Source organism: Sturnira hondurensis, unplaced genomic scaffold (genome assembly GCF_014824575.4).
Source record: "Sturnira hondurensis isolate 20B ecotype Veracruz unplaced genomic scaffold, ASM1482457v3 Scaffold0011880, whole genome shotgun sequence".
Lineage (NCBI taxonomy): Eukaryota > Metazoa > Chordata > Mammalia > Chiroptera > Phyllostomidae > Sturnira > Sturnira hondurensis.
The window spans coordinates 549,929-571,331 of NW_028084511.1; the positions used below are offsets into that span (position 1 = coordinate 549,929).

Sequence of the window (21,403 nt, forward strand, 5' to 3'; positions counted from 1 at the left end):
TTCTTCGTTCCCTCCCGTCCTGTCCGCTTCTCCACCTCCAGTTACTCTCTCCAGGGCCGCCCCCTGCCAGCTGTGCCAGCTCCTTTACTAGAACGCCCTCCCCCCGGGAGACCTCGGTTGCTGTCTCCCCCGCACGTGATGGGACAAGTCACGTCGTCTTCGTCCACAGTGCTTCGCTCCACCTCGAAACGACCAGCGGGTCTGTCGAGGGCTGAATCCCAGCAGAGAGCCTGGCGCAGGCACAGAATGTCTGTCGGGTGCAAAGGATGGAATTGAGGCCAAACCGGCGCCCTCGCTCTTCCTCTGCCCTGCGGCGGGTCTCCAAGCGCCCCGCCCTCTCCCCGCACTTCTCCGCCCTCTCCAGGGACTGCGAGCCCGGGCGGGGGAGTTAGAGCAGCCGCGGGTGGCGGGGCCGCGGCCCGGCTGGGCCCCTTTAAGGAGGAGCGCGGGGCGCGGCCAGGTAAGGGGCGGGCCCGCGGGCGGATCAGCGTTACGCGCCAGCGCTGGCCCGGGAGCCGGATTTGGAGCGCGCGGCGCCGGCGGGGCCGCAGGGGGCGGCTTGGCGGAGCCTCCCCAGGTCTCCGACACTCCTCCCAGCCCGCCGCCGCCGCCGCCCGCCCGCCGCCGCCGCCACCAGCTCCCCGGCGCCGGCCCGGCCGGGTCGCCACTTCCGGCAGCTCACCTGGGACGCGCTCACCTGCCTCCCTGCGCCTGGGCACCAGGATGAAGGACCGACTGGAGCAGCTGAAGGCCGTGAGTCCCGCCGCTCCCGGGAGCCCGGCGGGCGGGGGCCTTCGGAGGGTGGCGCTGCGCGGGAGAGGGGCTTCCCTTTTCTCCCCAAATCCAGGCCGGAGGGGGCCGCGCGCGAGCCCTGCCCCCCACAAGTCCCAGGCGCATCCCGCGCCGGTTCCGCACTCTCCCCTCCCCACCGGGGTCATGTGCCGGTGATTCATCGCTGGACTGTGATTTCCCTGGATGCCTCTACTAGGCTCTCCTCCCTCCTCCACTCCCCAGCTGGACAGCGTCAGTGCGAAGCTGGGATCCGCGGCGGGTGCTTGGGCACCTCACTACGCCCAGGACTGGCCTCCTCCTATACCCTCTTTGTTTTCCTCCTGGGGGACTCCGTGCCTGGCTGCCCCCACCCCGGGAAGCAGCTCCGGGCTCCTGGGGGACCCCCTGAGCTGTGTGCTGAGACAGGTCCAGCTCATTGTCATCCGGCGTTCTGTAATTATTAATTTACCCCAGCATTCTCTGGTCAGCTGGGGTCGGGGCAAAGGCTGTGAAGGTAGCTCGCCTCCAGCCCTGCTACACAAGGGTGGAGAACCTTAGGCTACTTACTCTTTTGAGCCTTTATTTCCCTTATCTGTCAAATGGGGGTGATCACGCCTTGACTAGAGTTTTGTTAAGAGGTCAAGTGACATAATGAGACGGAGCATACACAGGTTTTTGAGTCAGGTATTCACTGACTCACTCAACAAATACTTATGGAGTGCAGTCTGGGGGCAGGCCCAGGCCAGGCTCTCCCTCAATGGAATTGAAAAATCTAGTCCTGGACACAAAGTAGTCCATCTACTTGGGAGCTTGTTAGGAGTGCTGAAGTGCTAGCTGCCCCTCGACCTCAGATCTGAAGTTTTGTCGCCTGTGAATTGGGTGGTTGTGAGGACCACCCCAGAAGGGCCTGCACACACCCCGGGGACTAATGAACGGTACATGGGATGCTACTGACTGTTAAAGCTCTTTGGAGAATAGAGACCTCATACAAATACGAGGGACTAGTGGATGTCGAAGTTGTTTTTCTTTCTCCTCCCTTGCCTTGGGTGAGACCTTCGTGACCTTTCACCCTCTCTGGGTAGAAGGATAGCAGAGGAGCGGGTCAAGGGGGGATGTGAGACAGGAAGGGACAGTTGAGGGACTGAGCCTCTGTGCTTCCTACCTGCTCTCTGTCACCTGAGCCCCACAGTGGTTACCAACAGGGCAGAATGTCTTGCCACTGTTTTTGTAAGTGAGGAGACTGGAGCTCAGCTGGGGCAGGAGGGGTGCCGCAAGTGACAGAGCTGGTGACCCTCCACAGTGCTCTTTCTCTGAAGCATGCTGGTTGGCGAGGCAGAAAGGGAAGAGGAGCGTGGTTTTGAAGGTCTTTATCAGCACATCCAGGCATCGTAGAACATTGCAAAACCGAACAGCAGGCAGAGGCAGCTCCCTTCCCCTCAGGGATTTCCAGAGGAAGATACGCAATGGTCTCTCTCAGTAGTCCATTGTCCACAAAGAGCCAAGAGCCTTCACTGAGCTTTGCATTCCCAGTATAAATTCAGTTTGCCAGGGAGCCTAGGCAAGTTCCTTTGCTTCTCCAAGCTTCCTTACCACGCCCCATAACATGGGCCAAATGCTGCGTCTCCTCCCTTTGCCTCTCGGGGTGGTGGTCTAGGTGAGACTGTAGTAGCGCAGCTGTTAGGGGAGCGCAGTTCTGACATCACAGGTGCTCTAGGGTTTTGGAGCTGGGAGGGGGATGGGACTGGGCTGCCGGTTCAAAGGCTTCCGTGGCCCTGCCACTTAATAGCTGTGTTCCTTTGTGTTCCTTTCCCTGACTGCTTCTCTGCTCCTCCTCTGTGAAACAAAGAGTTTGGTTGATCTTAGAAGCTCCTTTGGCAATATTAATGTTTTCCATGAAGACTGTTAAGGTTTACATACGGTTTGGTTTCTAGTCCAGTTCCTCCCTCCCCCTCCCCCTCCCCCAGGAGAGAGACAGCTCTCACTGCAACAAGATAACCATCTTCTCTCTCTGATTTCTTTTATCAAGGAAAGGCGTTTGTTCATCTGCATGAAACCAGTTTCATGCTGTGCAATTTCTTTCTGAGGCATCTTTCTAAACCTCGGGGGAGGCGAGGCAGTAACTGCCACCAGATAGCTGGAGGGCTGTCACGTGCCAAAGTTTAGGTTCAACTGCGTAGATACAGGGAGAAGATGTGAAGTGGATGGGTAGAAATTACGATTTTGCATAAAAGGATTTTTAGTGGTCCTAGCTGCCCAAGGACCAGCTGGGCTGGCTGGAGAGGCGGTGAACTCTCATGCATAAGAGGGAGGAGGCAAGGAACTTGTTGGAATGTTGGCTGTCGTAGGGAGAGGAGGCAGTCAGGAAGTTTAAGGCCTCCATCCCCTGGGGGGATGTGTGGCTGTACGACATGTTTCCTTGCAAGCCTGTGCTAAGCACCTGTTAGGCTCTGGCTTCTGCAGGACTGAGGTCTCAGAGTTGCACACGTAAAGCGGATCATCAGCTCTGACAGGTGTGGCTCAGTTGGTTGGGTGTGGTCCTGCAGAGTGAAAGGTCACCGGTTCAACTAGGTCGGGCATGAGCTTGGGACACGGGTTCCGGCCCTGGTTGGGGTGTGTATGAGAGGGAAAGATGTTTCTCTGTCCTCTCTTTCTCCCTCCCTCTCTAAAAATAAAGAAATAAAATATAAAGTGGCTCATCATACCTTTCCCCTAGGGTCACTGAAAGGGTAAAATGAGAGAATCCCTGATAATCACCCCCCACAGTAAATGTGAGTTCCTCTAACTTGACCTGCTGGGTGCAGCAGCCACATTGAGGGGTCCACCCTCCTTGTCACAAGACCAGACTCATCTCTGGCTCCAGCCCTCCTGGTGGGCTTTCCCAGCAGTCAGCGTCCTCAGTGACTAAGACAAGCTCGCCAGGAATGTGCGGTGCCTATACCTGGCCTGTCTCACCAGGAGGGTCCTGCTGATTTCTCACTAGCTGAACTTTGGATCTGCTGAGTCCAGATAATTCCTGGCCCGGCACCTCTTGCTTGGCTCTCTTTTCAGCCAGCAAACATTTGCTAAGCACCTGCTATGTCCCAGGTGTTTGGGACGGTGCTGGGGTGTAATGGTGGTTAACACATTTTCCTGGGTCTTAGGACATTCCCAGTCAGATGGGGAGACACACGAGAAACAGACACAACCGTGTCATCCTTTTGGTAGAAGCATCTGCAGAAACACCTCGTTGGCTGGCCCCTGGGAGATGGGGACAGGGCATTAGGGGGTGGGGCTGCTTCCCAGAAGACCTGATGCTTGAGCTCAGGTTTCTTCTTCAAGTCCTAGTTAAAATCAAGTCTAATGCCTTCAGAGGCATGTGGAGTCTTCCCAGTAAGGCAAGGATCCTGAAGCTTCTCAATCAGTCTCCCATTGGTGAGTGTCCACATACACACTACAATCTGTGCTCTTTGACCTGGTGGGCTTGCTCATCCTCATTCTTGTAGACCTCATCCTGCTGGGCATCATGTTAGACAGCATTATCACACAGTCCTGGTCTTTAAGAGGTAATAGTCATATAGGGAAAACAGAGGGCTGTAGTTTATGAAATAAGAACCTTGCCCCCACCAAAACATTGAAGGTCCATAATGGTAATAGAGATGCCAATGATCTATGGAATAGAGGTCAAGGCCTTGGGAACCTGTTGGAGATTGATCTACGGAGGACTAGAAATGGCTTGGGATGTATGGGCCCCTTCAAGGCCAGCACCTAATGAAATCAACCCCCTGAGGCTCTCAAGGTCAGCCTTACTTTTTGCCCTTTCTGCTCTGTCTTGTGTGCCCTGCAGGGCTTATCTTTGGCCCCCTTCCCCACGTGAAGTCCTGGTGTCTCTGCGAGGTCAGAGTTGCTCAGGATACTGGCGATAGCACAGCCCCAAAGGAACTCAGCTGAACTTCCCCTTTAAAGCTTAGTTCATTCTGTGAAGACACAGGGTCCGGCACAAATAACGCCCCTGGTTTTTATTAAGAAAATCTTTTATTACAAAAGCATAGGCATGCAATTCTGCAACATAACCATATCAGTCAGTCATACTGTATGACATTTTAGGTGAAAGGCTCACATTGCAACTAAATTATTACACCCATATCACTACCCTACCAACCATACTCAAGCATTACTCCTGCCAGACCCTGCGTTTTGAGCCCCTGCTCTGCTTTGGATCATAAGCAAACCTTAACATCCTGACTTGAGGATCTATCTTGTCACTGAGATCCCGTCCTTCAATGACAGGCTCTCTACCCAGCCAGGGATTTCTTCCTCGGCTCCTCTCTTTCCCTGGGAGGGCTCATCCCCTGGGCGAGCTGTTTTGCTGTGAGCAGGTGGGAAGCAGCTGTGACGAGAGTGACAGGGATTGAGCGGGGATTACAGACCCATCGGCCAGAGGCCAGAAGAGAACATGCTTGGATGAGAGAAGGGGATTAGTTTTATTTTTATTCCTGTGAGTGTGGGGGAGGCCGGGGCACTGGCAGGCACTGAGGGAGAAATGCTTGCCCCCATTTCCCTCTCCCTTTTGGCGTTCCCTTCCCCTTGGTCAAAGTCCCCACCTGTCTTTCAAAACTGATTCGCTACAGGTGATGCTCCCTAACTGGAGCCTAGAATATGCTTCCTCCATTCCAGCAGCCCACATGGCTATATATTACTTTGTAGCAAAATACCTTTCTTCTAATAAATCAGTGGGGTTACCTGTTACCCTGTAGTGGACTTGAGCCCACCTTCCTTTTTTTTTTTTTTAAATGAGATGGAGTCTTTGTCTTCTGGGTGCTGTTGTCTTTAAGATCGATGGTTCTATTACTTCTTGTTGCCACTGTATCAGCTACAGGAATATTAACTGAGCAGCTACTTCCTGTTGGACAGCACTTGCGTGAGGCGCCTTACTTACCTCGCCTCTGATCCCCTCAACCCTACAAGACAAGGCGTTGTTATATTATTCTCACTGAACAGGTAAGAGGCTTGAGGCACACAGCTGATTGACATCTCCAGCTTGGAAGTGGTGGGACCAAGAATTGAGCGTATCTTTCGCGCTTTTTTTAAGTCGCCCTACACTGTGTCTGTTCATCTCCCCAACTACTGTAAGCTCCTGGATGTGGTGGTGGAAGGGACGGTCCTCTGGGGCCCCAGAGCCTAGCACTCTGCATGGTAGTCAGTTGCCTGTTAAACGTTTGTTGACTAGTGAACAACAGCTTGACCTTATCCATCCCTTACTCATTATGACGCTCTTCTTATTCCATTCCCTGTGGGTTGGTGAATCTTTACTTGCCTGAAGTGCAGCATTAACTCAGGGCACCCATGCATTTTCTAAGGAAGCCAGAGGTCCTGGTTCCACCCCCAAGGACAGGGATGGATGAGTTCCAAGGCTCCTAGCTGTACCCCCGACCCTCCGCCCGTACACCATGGAAGGTTGCCCTGTTCAGAAAGGAGATGAGGAAGGCGTGGAGGCCACAGAGAAACTCCAGCTGCCCCCGGAGCTTCTTGCACATCCTTTGAGGCTCGGTTCCAGCGTCATCACTGCAGGGAAACCTCCAGACCCCGAGCTGACAGCATGGACTCTGCCTTCCCTGGGACTTTCACAGACTCCTTTACTTTTGTTGATATAGCAAAGCAGCCACACAGTGTCATAATTTCAGATGCCGCGGGCCCCGTAGTGTCCTGCTCTCCCAAGGGAGCACAGACCCCACATGCCTCCTGCCCCCGCATTGTCCACTTCCCAGCCCATGGCTTGGAAAGCTGTTAACCAAACCTTCAGTGGATGAATGGGGGTATCTGCAGATGAACTTTTCTGGAGACTCTGTCGTCCCCGGGAGTGGGGGGCGCTTATCTCCAGCCATCGTTATATTAGGCCCTTCTGCAATTTCCCCCCCTCACCACTGCCACCGTTAGGTCAGCTTGTTTTGTGGCATTGGGCTGTTTCCATGGCAACACTCTCCAGTCTCTCTGGATGCTGAGTGACATTCACCTCCCACCTAAGGAGATGGGTGATTCGTGTACTGTCTGGTGTGTTTAGCTGTCCGGGTTAGGGCAGTTTGGGATGGCATCAGATTTGCTTTTTTCTTTTTAAAAATTAACTTTTTAGTCTAGGCTAATTTTAGGTGGACGGAAGAGTCACAAAAACAGTACAGCGAGTTCCTGTCTACCCCTCACCCGATTTCCTCTGTCGTTAACGACCTATTGCAATGGAGCTCTTGTCAGACCTGAGAAGCTCAGAGGGGCGCATTGCTGTTCACTAACCGCCAGGCTCTGTGGATTTCTCTCATTTTCCCACAAATGTCCCTTGTTCTGCTCTAGGATCCAATCCAGGACCTTACACTGCAGTTAGTTGTCAGGTGTTCTTGGCCTCCTCTGGCCTATGTGTGACAGCTTCTCAGTCCCTTGTGTGTCGTGACCTGTGGGTGTGGCGGCTTTCAGAGCTTTGTGAGTGTGTTTCTGTGGCCGGCGATGCCTGCTGAGCTGGGGCGGGGGTGCTGGTAGGAGGCATCACTTCTGCTGGGGGGGTCCCAGGGCTGGGCCGCCAGCCACCCGGCCTGTCCTGGCTCAGGCGCCACCGCTGCCTGTACCATCTCGACAACGTTGCTGGTCATCTTTATGTTTCGGTTTCTGAGCTCTCAGCTGGGGAAGGTCCTCAGAAGATTGTTATGTAATTAAATGCTTTGGTGGATATAGAGCACCTGTCCTAGAAGAACCCTCAGTGCATGGAGAGTGCTCAAAAATGTTATGTGTAGCCCTGGCCTCTGTAGCTCAGTTGGTTGGGTGTGGTCCCACAGACCAAAAGGGTATCGGTTCGATTCCTGGTCAGGGCACATGCCTGGATTGCTATTTCTCTTCCTTGCTTTCCCTCTCTCTAAAAAATAAATATAAAAAAATGCTATCAATGATAAGTTAATGAAGTGGCCTAGGGGGATCGTGAAGGGGAGGGGGCTGGTGGGACTGGCCAAAAGGGTTGAGGGTTGAGGAGAAGGCTGGGGTGGACTAGAGGAAACGTTGGTAGCTCCTTCCTCCTTTCCGTATTCTTGAGATACAGAAATGGATGTCGTGGGCGTTGCGGGGTAGAGGAGGGGTGGAAGTCAGAAAAGAGTGGAGAAGGCTGGGAAGGGGGGAAGGTTTGAATGGGGACCGGAACTCTGCTTGAATGGCTCCTGGGAGCCGAGAGAAAGCAGGGAAAAGGTGTGGTGTTCTCACCCCGAGGCCTTTCCTGAAGGTATCCTTTGCTAAATCCACTCCACCTGCCAAACTTCCCTGGGAGTCACCTGCACGCACATTTCCAATGGGCTTCCATCTTTCCCAGTCTCTGCCTTGCCTTCGGGAGAGGTCGGGCCACCGTCTTCTCCTGGGTGTACAACCCGGTGCTGAGTGCTGTCATCCTCAGGCAGAGGATGACTGTAACGACTTGTAATATGTACCTAGCATTGCTTTATATTCTTCTTATGTGTCAACTAATTTAACCCTCACCACAATTCTGTGAGTAGAGCACTCACGTTGCAAATGAGGAAACTGAGGCCCTAAGAGGTCAGGTCAGTTGTTTACGATCACAGGGCTACTGAGAAGCAGAGCTGGGTCTCTAACACAGAGGTATCTGCATCTCTACGTACGTGCACATTCACAGGTTATGTGCACCGGTATTTTTTGCATTCGTGCGTATAGACTAATCCAATTTAGTTATATCGACTTTGGGGCATCTCCTGCAATAAGTGAGGGTGTGTTACCAAGCCAGGGTGGGAAGCTCATCTTTAAGGGGAGCACAGAAGGTAAGAACAGAGTCCTAATGTTGCTATTATTAGCTGAATGACTTTGGGTGCATCGTTTAACCTAATTAAGTGGTTGCCTCATCTGTAACTGGAGAAAGTAATTATTTGTCTCTCCTGGGGTTGACGGGAGAATCAAATAGCATATTTGAAACCACAAGGGTGTCTGCAAGCAAACACACACAGGTGTTATCTAGTAGTGTGATTGTCAGGACAGAATGCATGGAATGGGGTCCTCGGGGGCTTTGGTTCACTTGTCCACCAACCTGCTGACCTTGGACTGATCTGGTGTTGAGTTTATTCCTCAGCGTCTCAGCTTCCAGAGAGGGCCGTGCCTGCCTCCAGGGCTCAGTAGAACAAACACCGGGAAAGAGAAAGTGGGAGGCTCACCCCGGGTTCATTATCCTGGGTCTCCTCTTGATTCATCTGACAAGTATATTGGGGAAGATGCATTTCAGTCAGAAGGGGAAGTTCCCTCTGGGAGGGTTTCACTGGACAAGGAAAAAAAAAACAGTGTAGGAGGGAGAACTGGGCAATGGAGAAAGGCCATCTGATTCTTTAAATGGGGAACAGAGAGCACCGAGTGCCTATCGAGAGTTGACATGCTTACTCCGAATTTCTGACCTCTGTTCATCAAAGAAGAGGGACTGGAAAAACCAGATGTCGGGCTGTGTGTGTGTGTGTGTGTGTGCACAGAATGTTTGGAACTGGTGATGTTCATCTTTGGGAATCCGCGGATCCTCATCCTAGAGGGAGGCCGTGCAGGGGAAGGAGCAGCAGGGACAGTAAACATCATGCCGCTGTCTCTTTGAATCAAGTTTACTGGGAGAAAATCTGGGTTTATAGAGAAGAGTGTGTATCTCCTGTGCAAAGAGCTGTTTAAATACGGAGAGGAAGGAAGAGGTACAGGAATCTGTGGTCACCAGCTTTGCCAGGAGGGCTTCCACCCCCACCCCGGCCCCCATCAGCCACAACCCTTGAACACCCCGATTTGGGGAACTGAGGGCCAAATGTCCCTTTTCAGTCCAGGCTGTTGGTCCCTTCCCCTCTGTTATTATTTTCTTCACCTCGAAGTTTTCCCAAGAGCCCTGGGCCTTCTGTCTTCTTGTGGGACCCTCTGGTCTTCCTGGGCCGGCGCCTTTGGCAGGCAGAGAACCAGGGAGCCCCTGGCTGGTGCCCTCCTCATTTGGGATGGCTTCCATTAAAAAAAAAATTCCACATTGAGGATTGATTGGAGGGAGGAGGGCGGAGAGAGGAGAGGGAGAGAGAGGAGAGAGAGAGAGGGAGAGAGAGAAAGAAAAAGAAAGAAAAAGAATATGAGAGAATGAGAGAGAAATGTTGGTCAGTTGCCTCCTGAACACATCCCTCCTGGGGCCTGAACCCACAACCTAGGTGTGTGCCCTGACAAGGGATGGAACCAGCAGCTCTTTGTTGTACGGGGCCACACTCCAACCAACGGAGCCCTGGCCAAGGGTGGGACGGTTCCTCTTTTCTTTCTTTGCCACTTCCTTCTCCTCTTGCCTTTCTGACTCGGCATGATCCTTATGGAATTGCTGATGATTTTAACCTCTCGGCACCTGTGTTTTCACTTGGAGAGGCGTTTTCACTTGGAGGGCCCTCCCTGTTCTTTCTCTCTTTTCTTTAGAAGGCATCCGTTCATTTACTTCAGTGGTTTTCCAGCTGGCTGGCTGAGCTTACTGGCTTCCTTCCTTCTTTTTTCTTCCCTCTCATGACAACAGGGCTTCATTTGAAATGTTATATTCAACCCCAACGTAAAAAGCAGATAAAAGGTGGAGCTATGCAGATTGACCAGGGGGAGAGGACCGGCCTGCCTGACTCCACGCTCCCTGACTTCCCTGAGTGGTTCCTGAGGCACATCTCAGGTGCCCTGGGTTCCACAAAGCCACATTGGAAAGCTAAATTCCACTTGGCGAGAAAACCGAGGCTTAACGGAGACAAGGGCTGTGCCCAAGGCCCACGGCTTGTCTCTCCCAGCAGGTGCTTTCTGCAGGGTGGGGCTGCTGGCTGCTTTGGTGATGGGCTGCTCTGAGCCGGGTGCAGTGGAGGTAGCAAGAGCTTGGGACAGACTCTGCCAGCCAATAGCTGGGAGCCCTCGAATAGCATAGACGTTCTCTGACCTGCAGGTTCTCAACTTCAACATACAGATGGGTTTTGTCGACCTAGTTTATGTAAAGCAGTGTTGTGGCCACTCAGCTCCTACTAGGGACTTGAAGTGGCGAGTATTTATATTAAAGGAGCTTGTGAAAAGGGACCCACGGTCAAACAGACGGAAGGTGGCAGAGGGGACAGTTGAGAGAAAGGTGGGGAAAGTGGGGCGAGAGGACTCCCAGGTGAAATCACTTCCTGTTGCCTTCTGGGCCCCTGAACTCTTTCTACTTTCTGTCCCAAGAGGAGGGCATGGGCCCGGCTGCCCTCACTCCCTTACTGAATTGGGGAACACATTTGAGAGGTGGGTGCGAGATAGGTCCTGGGCTGTTGCTCGGGGCTGCCTAAGTCACTGATGATACCTCCGACCTCCTGGTGGGGGGGGCAGCAGGAGGCTGGGGTCAGGTCGTGGGGGCAGGAAGTGGGCCGTTGGGCTGACATACACTGTTTTTTTCTTTTTTAACTGTGGCCGATGTTGCAGCTACTGGAACGTTCCTATTACCACACGCCTTGATGGTTTGATAAAGATGCTAAAGTTTTCTTCTTGGCTGTGCTCAGTCGTGTGGGCTGAAGATAAAGGGCCGTTGGGGTCCCCGCAGCCTCCCGGTCTGAAAGGCACAGCTGGGTCTCACGGGAAGGAGTCCCAGCTCTGGGATCTGCCAGGTCCCCTTCCTTGAGAAGCGTGGTGGCAGTTCCCAGTGTCGTGTGACTCCAGACAACCACCTCACCCAGATGACCTGGGAGACCGGCCCTCGTCCCTGAGTTTTCAGATCTGCACGCGGCTGCCGTTGTGATGTTTTATGTGGTTGGAAGCAGCCACCACGTGCGGGGAGCTGCCTGGGAGCCCGGGTCAGCAAACCTGTGTTCTCTTCCTGCTGAATCTGCAACGCATTGTCTGGTGTCAGGTGTCGGCTTGCCCATCTCCGAGAGAATGTAGCGATAGACTCGGTCAGGCTGCCCTGGCCTCTACAAGTCCTGTGTCTTCCCTCCCCACCCCCTTTCCTGTTTAAAGGTACTTAGATCCCGGTTAAAACTGTAGAGAAGCTGGCGAGATCTTACATACAGGTGTTCTTTTGAGTTGTAACCATGTGCTAGTCATCACATAAGGGACTTTAACTGGTGTCTTAGTTAATCCCCACAGAAGCCCTGGTAGACACTATTGTTCCTATTGTGTAGGCGAGAATGTTGAGGCTCAGAGATGTTAAGCCAGTGGGTTAAGTGACCAAGGTGTGAAGGAACCCTGATCGTCATGACACTGTGCCATCCACCTCACCGACTGAGCCTGACTATGAGCACTTCCTGGGGCGGGGGGGGGGCGGACTCACCCTTTAGGCGTCGGGTCTTTACCTCTAGGTGACACGAACGCTGACATCTGTTTATTAGGCCCTGGAGTGTGCCCAGTGTTGTGGTAGAAGATTTCCATATGTGATCTCCTCTCATCCTCATCAGAGTGATAAAGTGTGTGGTGTCATTACTATTTACAGGGAAAAACCTCAGAGTAGTAACGGGCTTGACTGAGGTCTCCCAGCCAGCCATCGGTAACAGGTCTTGGACCTGTTAGGTTGTGAGTTGCCAGAGACGTCCCCTTTCCCGGTTCACATGTTCTCTCACGGGGCGTGGGCCAGGCTGCCTTGCTGGAATCTGCTGACGGCCAACAGGTGGCTGTCTTGGAGGTGGGGGATCCCCGTACAGATTCTCGGGGTCTTAAAGCTGTGTCATGCTGGAGAGCTAAGTGCCTGCCTCTCACGCTGAACAGTTGTTTTCAGCTTCCAGAAACTTCCCTCAGTCCATCCCGTGATGGTAGCCTTGTCCCACTTTCTTAGCATGCATGTCTATTTGAAGAAAGTTGAGTTGACGCACTTGTGTGTCTGTGTGTGTGTGTGGCTGTGGACACACACACACATTGGGTGTGCCCCCTCAGCGCGGGTCTGCAGAAGACCTCTGAAGAGAGGAAACACTCAGCAAGTGCTTCCTAGAGGAAGACTTGGGTTCCTGTTTGCTAGTGAGGACCACGGAAACCCTTTGTGGGAGATGAGCTCTCTGGAGGCTGCTGAGGTGCCCAGGGACTGGTGACAGGTGATCAGGGGAGCGTTTCTCTCAAACTAGAAGCTGCTGGGTGGAGGCAGGCTGCTAGTTCGTGTGGACACTAGTGACTTACTCAGCTATAATTGACTACATTGCTGTTATAGATCCAGTGTATGGTCAGTGCCCAGAATACATGTGGAATAGATTAATGACAAGTGCAAGTATTTTTTTAAAAAATAGTTTATTTATTTTTAGAGAGGAGAAGGGAAGGAGAAAGAGAGGGAGAGAACCATCAATGTGTTGTCGTTTCTCTCACGCGCCCCCAACCAAGGACCCGGCCTGCAACCCAGGCATGTGCCCTAGACTGGGAATCGAACCTGCTACTCTTTGGTTTGCAGGAGGGCACTCAGTCCACGGAGCCACACCAGTCAGGGTGCAAGTACAAGTAATTTTAATTGCAAGTGGCAAAAGCCAATTCTGCCTCAGTGGGGTTTAAACAAGGTAGAAGAATACTGTTCTGCCCTTTGGCAGTGTATCGGGAAGGTCTAGAGAGCCCGCACCAAGCCAGGGCGTGGCCTGGGAAGGACAGCAACGAGGGCAGCTCTGGGAATCGAGCGGACTTCTCTGTCTGCGGACGCCGGTTGAGCCTGCTCTGTTCCCTTCACAGTTCAAATTCCTCAGGGAGCCTGGGTCAGGACTGAGAGCCTTCCCAGAACCAGGGGGGCAGGTGAGGGGTACCTCCACGAAGGAAGGAGTTCTGGGCAGGCCCACACTCCGAGGAGCTACCACAGGACACACACACAGTAGTCCTGACCCTCCAGGAGTTTACAGGTGGCAGGGAAAGGACACATAAATCGAGGGACAACTCACAGTAGGCGGAGGTGGCTGCTATGGAAGCTTGTACAGAATGCACTGGGAGCTTAGGGAGGTTTTAAATTTTGTGTGTGGGGGGTGGAGTGTAGGGGATGTAGGGCGTGGGAAGGGGGAGGGTCAGGTAAGGCTGACAGGTGAGGTTGTCTGAGGCTGAGTTTTAAAGGCTAAGGAAAAAGTCGCCAGCTGGACAAATGCCTTTCAGGAGGAAGCCCTTGTGTGGCGGTTCAGCAATATGAAAGAAGGATGTGTCCCAGCAATGCAGGGAGTTCCCAGTGCCTGGTGGAGGGAGTCCCTTGTAGAGGGAGAGACGAGGCTGGGGCCCGATCTTAAAGGGGCCCAGGTGCCCCAGTGGGCAGTGGGAATGTTAGTCCTCGGAGGTAAGCTGTCACTGAGTGACTTTAAGTGACAGACGTTCATGATCAGTTCTTAGTTTTAGGAAGGCGTTGTGGGGACTGTAGCAGTGTCTCAAATTTTAACTCCTCTGAACGTGGCTGTTGAACTTGGGTGGCTGATGGTTCCCGTTGAGCCACCGAATGAGATGACGGGGCGCCAGTCAAAAGAGGCTCCCTGGGTGACAGGAGAATCCCAGACTGCAACTCCGTGTTGCAGATCAGGGGATGGTAGCAGGCAAAGAGAAGAGGCCCCTGGTGGCGTTCACTGCCCGTGGAGTTCTGAGTGTTTGTGAGTGATGCGTCTTGGCTTTGGAGGCCGTAGGGCACTGAAGGTGGAGAAGCTGGTGTAGGGGGTTTACCCCTCCCACCTTCACTGCCGACATCCCATTCTCTGTCCTCAAAAATGGGTCACCTGCGACCCAGCAGTGGTCTGGGAAGAACACTGGGGAAGAATGGAGCAAATGCTCAGGCCCTTGATGCCGGATGGGAGGGGAAGCCCTTCTTCTAGACAGCCATTTTGGTGATTTTGCAGAGGAAACTGAACGAGGTTAAGAAAGCTGGTGTTTCCAGGGGTGGCTGGGGGCTGGAGGTAGAGCTTCCTTTCTCCTTGTAAACATGAACTCAGGCAGGGAACCTCACAAAGGCCGTTTCCTTTGCAGTAGGTGCTTCTAAAAACAGGAAAATCTTCACCCCTGCTGTGAGAGTTTGCAGCCAGTGTTCGGAGGAATGTGGCTGGAAGCTGTTCTAAGAGACCCTGGTGGGGTGGCTCATGCCCTGGACAGGGTGGAGAAGGGGCTGGAACCTGGGCTCCAAATCCCGGATGGGCCAGGACCCCCCAGCTTTCCCATTTTGGCTATGTGGCTTCGGCCGAGTTGCTTAACTTCTCTGTTTTTGGTTCTTTGCTTGGAATGAGTTATAGTGACGTCTCTGTCACAAACTTAGCAATTTATTGAGTATTTACAGCATGCCGGACACTGTGCAGAAGTGTTTTGTCATTGATTATCTTACTGATCTCTTAAACAAGCCTGCGAAGTTAGCAGTGTTATTAGCATTTCACAGATAAGGAAACCGAGGCACAGTGAGGCTAGTACTGTGCCCATCCTTCCCTCGCCTAACCTACCAAAAAAAAAAAAATCCCCAAACCTGTAAACAGTGGAACTAGGATTGAAATTCAGACAGTGTGGCCTTAGAGTCTGACACGTCACAGAGCTGTTCTGTGGCCTTTGGAGATTATATATGCAAAATGGTTAACGTGACCCAGCTCCTGTCCTTAGTGAGCGTTGAGTACTGTGACCGAGTTCTTGTTTTTGGTCTTACCTGCTCCTTTGGTCTCACAGAAACAGCTGACACAGGACGATGATGCCGACGAGGTCGAGATCGCCATCGACAACACCGCTTTCATGGATGAGTTCTTCTCTGAGGTAGGCGACCTCCCGCTGCCTCCCTCTGAGTGCACCTACGCAAACGCAGCATCCTCGGCGAAGAGTAAAAACCCTCAGACCTTTGAAGGGTAGGCAGGAAAGTCAGCCTTTCACTGGGGCGGGGTGGCCAGACCAAGAAGTTACAAGGAGAGTCTGTCCGATACTTACTTGGGAGGATTTGGATTTTTCAATCTTAGGGAGAAAGTCAGCAGAAGATGAGTGATATGTAATTAAAGAGCTGCTTTTGAAGTCTTATTCTTATGTGACATGACAACTTTTTAGTGATACCCTTTTTTTGTTAAATTCTGTAACTTGAGTACAGGACCAACCATGGGGGCTCAGCCACAGGGATAAAACACATTGCGTTTTCAGGCCTGTGATTCATACAGATCAGATTTATTTCAAAAAATGTCATTCCTTTGACTTAATTCTAGTGGTAACGGAAGGATCAAGAAACCACTGGTTTATATTTCTGCAGCTGAATAGGGGTGAAGACAGGTTGCCCGTGGCTACAGACGCCCACAGTCTTTGGTTTTGAAGGTCCCTGTTGGGAAGGTGCTACTGTAGACAGTGAGGGCTGGAATGCTGTGGGGGATGGTGCGTCTCGGGCAGGGCACAGGCCTGGGAGCCAGGTAAACCCGGGTTCAAATCTCAGCCCTGCTTCCCACCAGCCGTTGTTAGCGGGCTTGGTTTTCTCACCTGTAGATTGGGTGGGTAGTATAATCCCCTGGAGAGTTATTATCAGGATTGAAAAGGATAATATTTCTAAAACATTCAGTGTAGCATCTGAGATACCTGTATGTGCCCAATAACGATACTTTGAAACCAAAAGAACAAAACCTCAGAAAGTTCAGGCACTGAAGTTTCTGCCACCAAACTGTGGTTTCTTTTTATGGCTTTTACATTTTTTTGAAAAGAAGACAAGAGGCATCCTATTCTCTAGCGGGGGCGTGAGGGTGCTTCCCGTCCTCTAGCTTGTGGCTGTAGAAGAGTCAGCCTCTGGGTCTTGTCTAACCGGACAAGAGTGGAGCGAGGCCGGGCAGGGCAGGCCCGCTCCCGGGGTAGAGTGATGAGCAGCTGTGAGTGAAGGAGAGCGCGTGCTGGCCTGTTTGGGAAGGTGGCTGTGGACGTCCCCCCGAGCCCCGCCTTCCCTGTGGGTGGCCCTGGCCTTTAGGTTGAGAAGTCATCGTGAGATCAAACATCTGCATTTTATGAGTTCGATTGAGCTCCCGGTGTGGATCATTCCTGTTTACTAGTTGGGTTAGACTCGAGGTGTTTACGTCACTGTAGCCTGTCCCTCAGGTCTGGCCTTGGAGAACCAGATACAATCAGGAACTTAATCTAAGGAGATAAGGAGTAAGGGATAAAGACTCTTACTTACCCAAGGACACTGTTCTGTGCCTTCTCTTAAACCGGTAAGAGGGCCTCTGAGAGACAGTATTCCTTGCGAGGTGGGGAGATGGTTGGCGTCGGCCTCCAAAACATGGCCTGTGTCCATCCTTAAGCATTTAGTGACAGTGACGTGGTTAAGTCACTTATCCCGTCTGGGCCTCGATCCCTGATTTCCAGAGCAGGACCCTGTGAACATGGACCCTTCCAGGCTGTTGAGAAGCTCACAGGAGGTCCCACGCCAGGAGAGCATGATCTAGACTGAAAAGCACTGGGTGGGCGGTGGTCGTTTTTGGAGACTTGAGGTCTCGAGGGCTGCTTTTTTCTTGCTGCTTATTCCTTGTCACATGCTTTCTTTGTCGCTTCACCCTATCCTATTTAGGGTGAAGAAGGAGACAGCACTGGGGGGTGGAAAGAGTATAGTCTTGGAAAGAAATTCCTTAACTGCCATAACTGTGATCTTGGGCTTACTCCTTAACTTCTCTAAGTCTCAGTGGGTTTATCTGTGAAATGGGGAGAAAAATAGTCGCCTCACAGATTTGTTGGGGATGAAAGGAGGTCACGCCCAGAGAGTCCTTGGTGTGGGCAGGGGTGGGTGTTCCTTCTTTCTCATCAGGTAGAAAGCATAGAAGGCATACGTTTTGGAGTGGGACAGAGGCGAGAGGAAGCGAGCCATGGCGAGAGACCGGACAGGCTCTGGCACCACGGAGATCCTGGTCTCAGTCTCAGCTCTGCCCATTGCTAGTGGTGTAACTTTGGAAAAGTTGTCTAACTGCTCAAAAACCCAGTTTCCTCTAAAACAAGAACAGTCCTGCTGGTCATTATAAATATGAAATGAGAAAGTTATATGATACGCCCAACACGGTGCCTGGCATACGCTAAGTATGTCTGCAGCGATTTCAGTCCTTTTCACCATCCTGTTCCCCAAGGTATTTAGAGTGAGTAGGCCACAGAGTTGATTTTATAGAGTCTGGGCTAGAAATTTCCTTGAAGGTGAAATAAAGTACATTCCAGATGATGGGGATTTGGGGACAGAAGGAGGTTTCTCTGTGACGGGGGAAGACACCCTGTACAAACTACGATGCCACGGGACATAGCTGAGTAGATTTCTTGGGAAATCACTCTCGTGGTAAGACCTGCCTTTTGGTCTCATTTCAGCAAGTAGGTCACCCTCGGCTATTTGCTGAGGACCAGCCATGCAAATCACAGGTGGTCAGAGAGGCACTGGCAAGGTGGGGATGAAGTCACAGGACCGGGACGGTTTCCAGATGTGTTTGCGTTCTGAAACTCCAGTGGGTTCTCCAGCGTCTCGGTTGTTAGAGGAAAGAACCGGCCCTTGGGTTTTCAGGCCTCCTTGGCTGGGTAAGCCAGGGTCTAGTAAATGACACACCTAAGACTTTTGTCTAATTTGCAGTTGTCCCTGTTTTCCTTGCTCTGCGTCCTCAGTTGGCAGAGAGAGGACATGGAGCGTTTGTGAGACGGGGACCCCGAGGGGTCTCTTGGTCTCACTTCTTTCATCCACGCATCGGTTCCATGAGTGACACTGTCTTCCAGGAGAGTGGGTTAGGTGCTGGGGAGGAAACATTTCATGTGACGGCGTCCTTGCCCTCTGGGGTCCCCTTATCTGGTGAGGGTGACAACGTTTTTAAAAGCCGCATGATCATGGAAATGTTAACAAGGTAGGAATGTGGGAGCCCAGAGGAGGAAACTTCGCTTTCTTCTGGGGAGGAGGGAGAGGGAAGTGGGGCCGGCTCCAGTGGTTTGTAACTGGACGCCTCCATCAGACTCGCCTGGGAGCGGTTTGCACACACACAGGAGTCGGGGGCCAGGAATCGCTCAGACTTGGGAAGTTCTTCCAGGTGATTCTGCAGTTACATGTGCCACCCCCTGCAAAGTGTTGGGGGGCCTTTGAAGGTTTTACGTAAGGAAGTAATGGGAGTACGGTGTGTTTAGAAAGTCATTCTAGGGGCAGCGTGTGGAGGGACAAGCCAGAAACGGGAAGATCAGTAAGTCGGCTGGTGCAGGAGCCCATGGGGAGAAAGATGAGAGCTCTGGTCTGAATCTGGGACCCTGAGAGGCAGCATGGTGTGCCACTTCGGGAGTCGTTTGAGTAACTGCGCCTTAAGCAATAAAGATAGGAAATTATTTTCACAAATGGACAGGTCTGGAGTTAGGGGCGGTGCCCTGGCGCAGAGGTGCTGGGGCTCTAGGTCAGTGTCTTTCTGATCCTCTTGTCCCTTAGAGTTGAGAGACAGGGTCTGTTCTGATTATCGCTGTGTAACAGGTTGCTGTCACGATTCCTGGTGTCACCAGCCCTTTGGTGATGCTGACAGTGGGGTAGGAATTCAGACAGGGCACAGTGGAGGTGGATGAGTTTTGCTCCACAATTTCTGGTGCCTTAGTTGTGAAGACTTGTGCAGCCAAAAGCTGGCACCTGAGAGAGACGCCTTTGTTCTAACATGGGTGCCTGGACTAGAGCGACCAGGACAGCTCAGCGGAGACTGTCAGCTGGAGCGTCTACACCTGACCTCTTTCTGTGGCTTGCACTTCTCGGCATGACGGAGTCAGGAGTGTGAGCGTGGTGCACAGAGACTCAGAGGCCCAGGGCCGGCGTTCCAGCTGCAGAAATCACCTGTGCTCTGCTCTGCTGTGGAAGCAGCGCAAGTCCCCGGGATTCCAAAGGTTCCTACATGGGATACCACCTGTCAGCAGGAGGAGCATGAAAGAATTTGGGTCGTGTGCTAAAACCGCCAGAGGCACAGCTCCACGTGGTCTCAGCCTGCACTGGTGGGGCAGCTAGAAAAGTTCAAAGCTCTAGTTATCAGGGAGGAAAAGGACCGAAAATCCTCCAAGCTGCCTTTCCCGTGTTACCCATTGGCCGGCATTGGATCACCCTGGTTGTGGCCACTCCCAGCTGGAAGGGAGACCCGGAGAGTGACTCCTTCGCAAAGGGACAGGATTGTCAGGATGGCCGTAGAACTGGCCATGACTCATCCTCGGGGCTGGCAGCATCGCTGCTGACAGAACCAGAGGTCTGTTAACACGAAGAGCAGGGCAGGCGGGGTGGCTGTTGGGCGGATCAGAGCGCGTGTCTGGTCGGCAGTCTGAGACGCAAAAAGGACTGCGGGGAGCGAGTGTGTTTGGGAAATGCTTCCTCCGCCCTCCTGCCAGGGAGATGTAAAAAGCAGCTTAACTTACTCAAGGCTCCAAGAAGTCCTGTGGTAAAGAGACCTGCTTTACTTCCTATTTATTTTTTTCACAGAACCCTTTCTGACACGTGACTTCTCTTAACAAGGACGAATGGATGCATTTTGGAAAATGCTGTCAGAAAGTTTTCTTTTTTGGATGTGCTTTAGAAAAGTCTACGGGACAGCCCTGCAGTGGCGTGCGCTTGTTTCCTGCGGTTACTTACGTCTCTGCTGGGATGGGTGTCAAGTTGTCTAAGAGGAACCAGCCGGTCCCCGCCCTTGAGGAGATCTGAGTCAGGCTGGGGAGGAGTGAGAGCGGGTCAGTGCGGGCAAAGTGCTGTGGGGCTTTGGAGGGTGGGGCGCACCTGGTCAGAGGACCTGGGAGGCGAGCTGTCGCTATGTGGGCTTGATGTTTGTTAAAACTGAGAACCTCAAAGTGAGTGAGTGTAACTTGGAAATCCAGGCAGGAAGTCAAGTACAGCAGGTTAAATACTCTTTGGTTCTTTCTTTCCGTAGACTGTTTGGATGACCCGGTGAGCTGGTAGGTTCTGCATTTCTGGGCTCTTCACTAGGCAGGCAGAAAGCCCTGGCCAATTCTTTGCCTATTTCTTTCTTTTTTTTTTTTAAAGATTTTATTTATTTATTTATCTTTAGAGGGGAAGGAGAGGGAGAGAAACATCAATGTATGGGTGCCTTTTGTGCATCCCCTGCTGGGAGTTGGCCTGCAGGGAACCAGCCTGCAACCCAGGCATGTGCCCTGACTGGGAATCGAACCGCGATCCCCTGGTTCGCAGGCCCGCGCTCAATCCACTGAGCTACACCAGCCAGGGCTCCTATTTCTTCTCAGGTCCATCCCTGCCCTTTTTGGGCTCTACTCTGCATTTCCGGGAGCCCAGTTCCCAGGCTCCCTCGCCAACTGGCTTTCGGGGTGTTGGACTTTGGCAGAAGACTCACGGAGGGGGGAAGAGGCCATGGTTTTCCTCCCCGGACCTGTCTCCCCCACGGGCTCAACTTTCCCTTGCTGGACCCCACCCCATGGTCCCGTCCTGCTGGTCCACTTCCCTGTGGTCCGGCTCCCGTCAGAGGGGCCCTGGCCTTAGGCCCAGGCGGCCCTGCCCGCCTTCTTTGTTACTCCCACCTGCTGTTGCCAATTTCCAGAGCGTCTCACTGTCCTCGGTTTGGCTTCTTGGCCCTTCCATCTCTGTGTAAAGCATTCCCTGTCTTCTGTTACTTCACGTAAAATGACTGGACAGGCTTTTTGTTTTCCTGACTCAATTTTGAGTGTTGCAAAGGCCAAATACACTGTTGATGTGTCTAAGAATACTCGATTTCACTGGTCAGTGGGACTCCGAGACCATTCATGCCTTTTCATTCACGAGAGAGAGTTGAAACACTAGTCCCAACCT

At 52.5% G+C, this 21,403-nt stretch overlaps 1 protein-coding gene across 6 annotated transcripts in view; it reads left to right on the forward strand.

Annotated features, from left to right (window-relative positions):
• The first annotated feature begins 456 nt into the window (after nt 1–456).
• STX3 (syntaxin 3) overlaps nt 457–21,403 on the forward strand; it is a 39,215-nt gene continuing 18,268 nt past the window's right edge. For 2 of the 6 annotated variants that reach the window (XM_037060470.1, XM_037060466.1), the window contains exons 1-2: nt 479–753; nt 15,337–15,420. In XM_037060470.1, coding sequence (XP_036916365.1) covers nt 724–753; nt 15,337–15,420 — 114 coding nt within the window. In that variant the 5' untranslated portion in view covers nt 479–723. Of the gene's footprint in view, nt 754–15,336; nt 15,421–21,403 lie in introns of all 6 variants that reach the window. The other 4 variants (XM_037060472.1, XM_037060465.1, XM_037060468.1 and 1 more) reach the window with 4 other exon arrangements.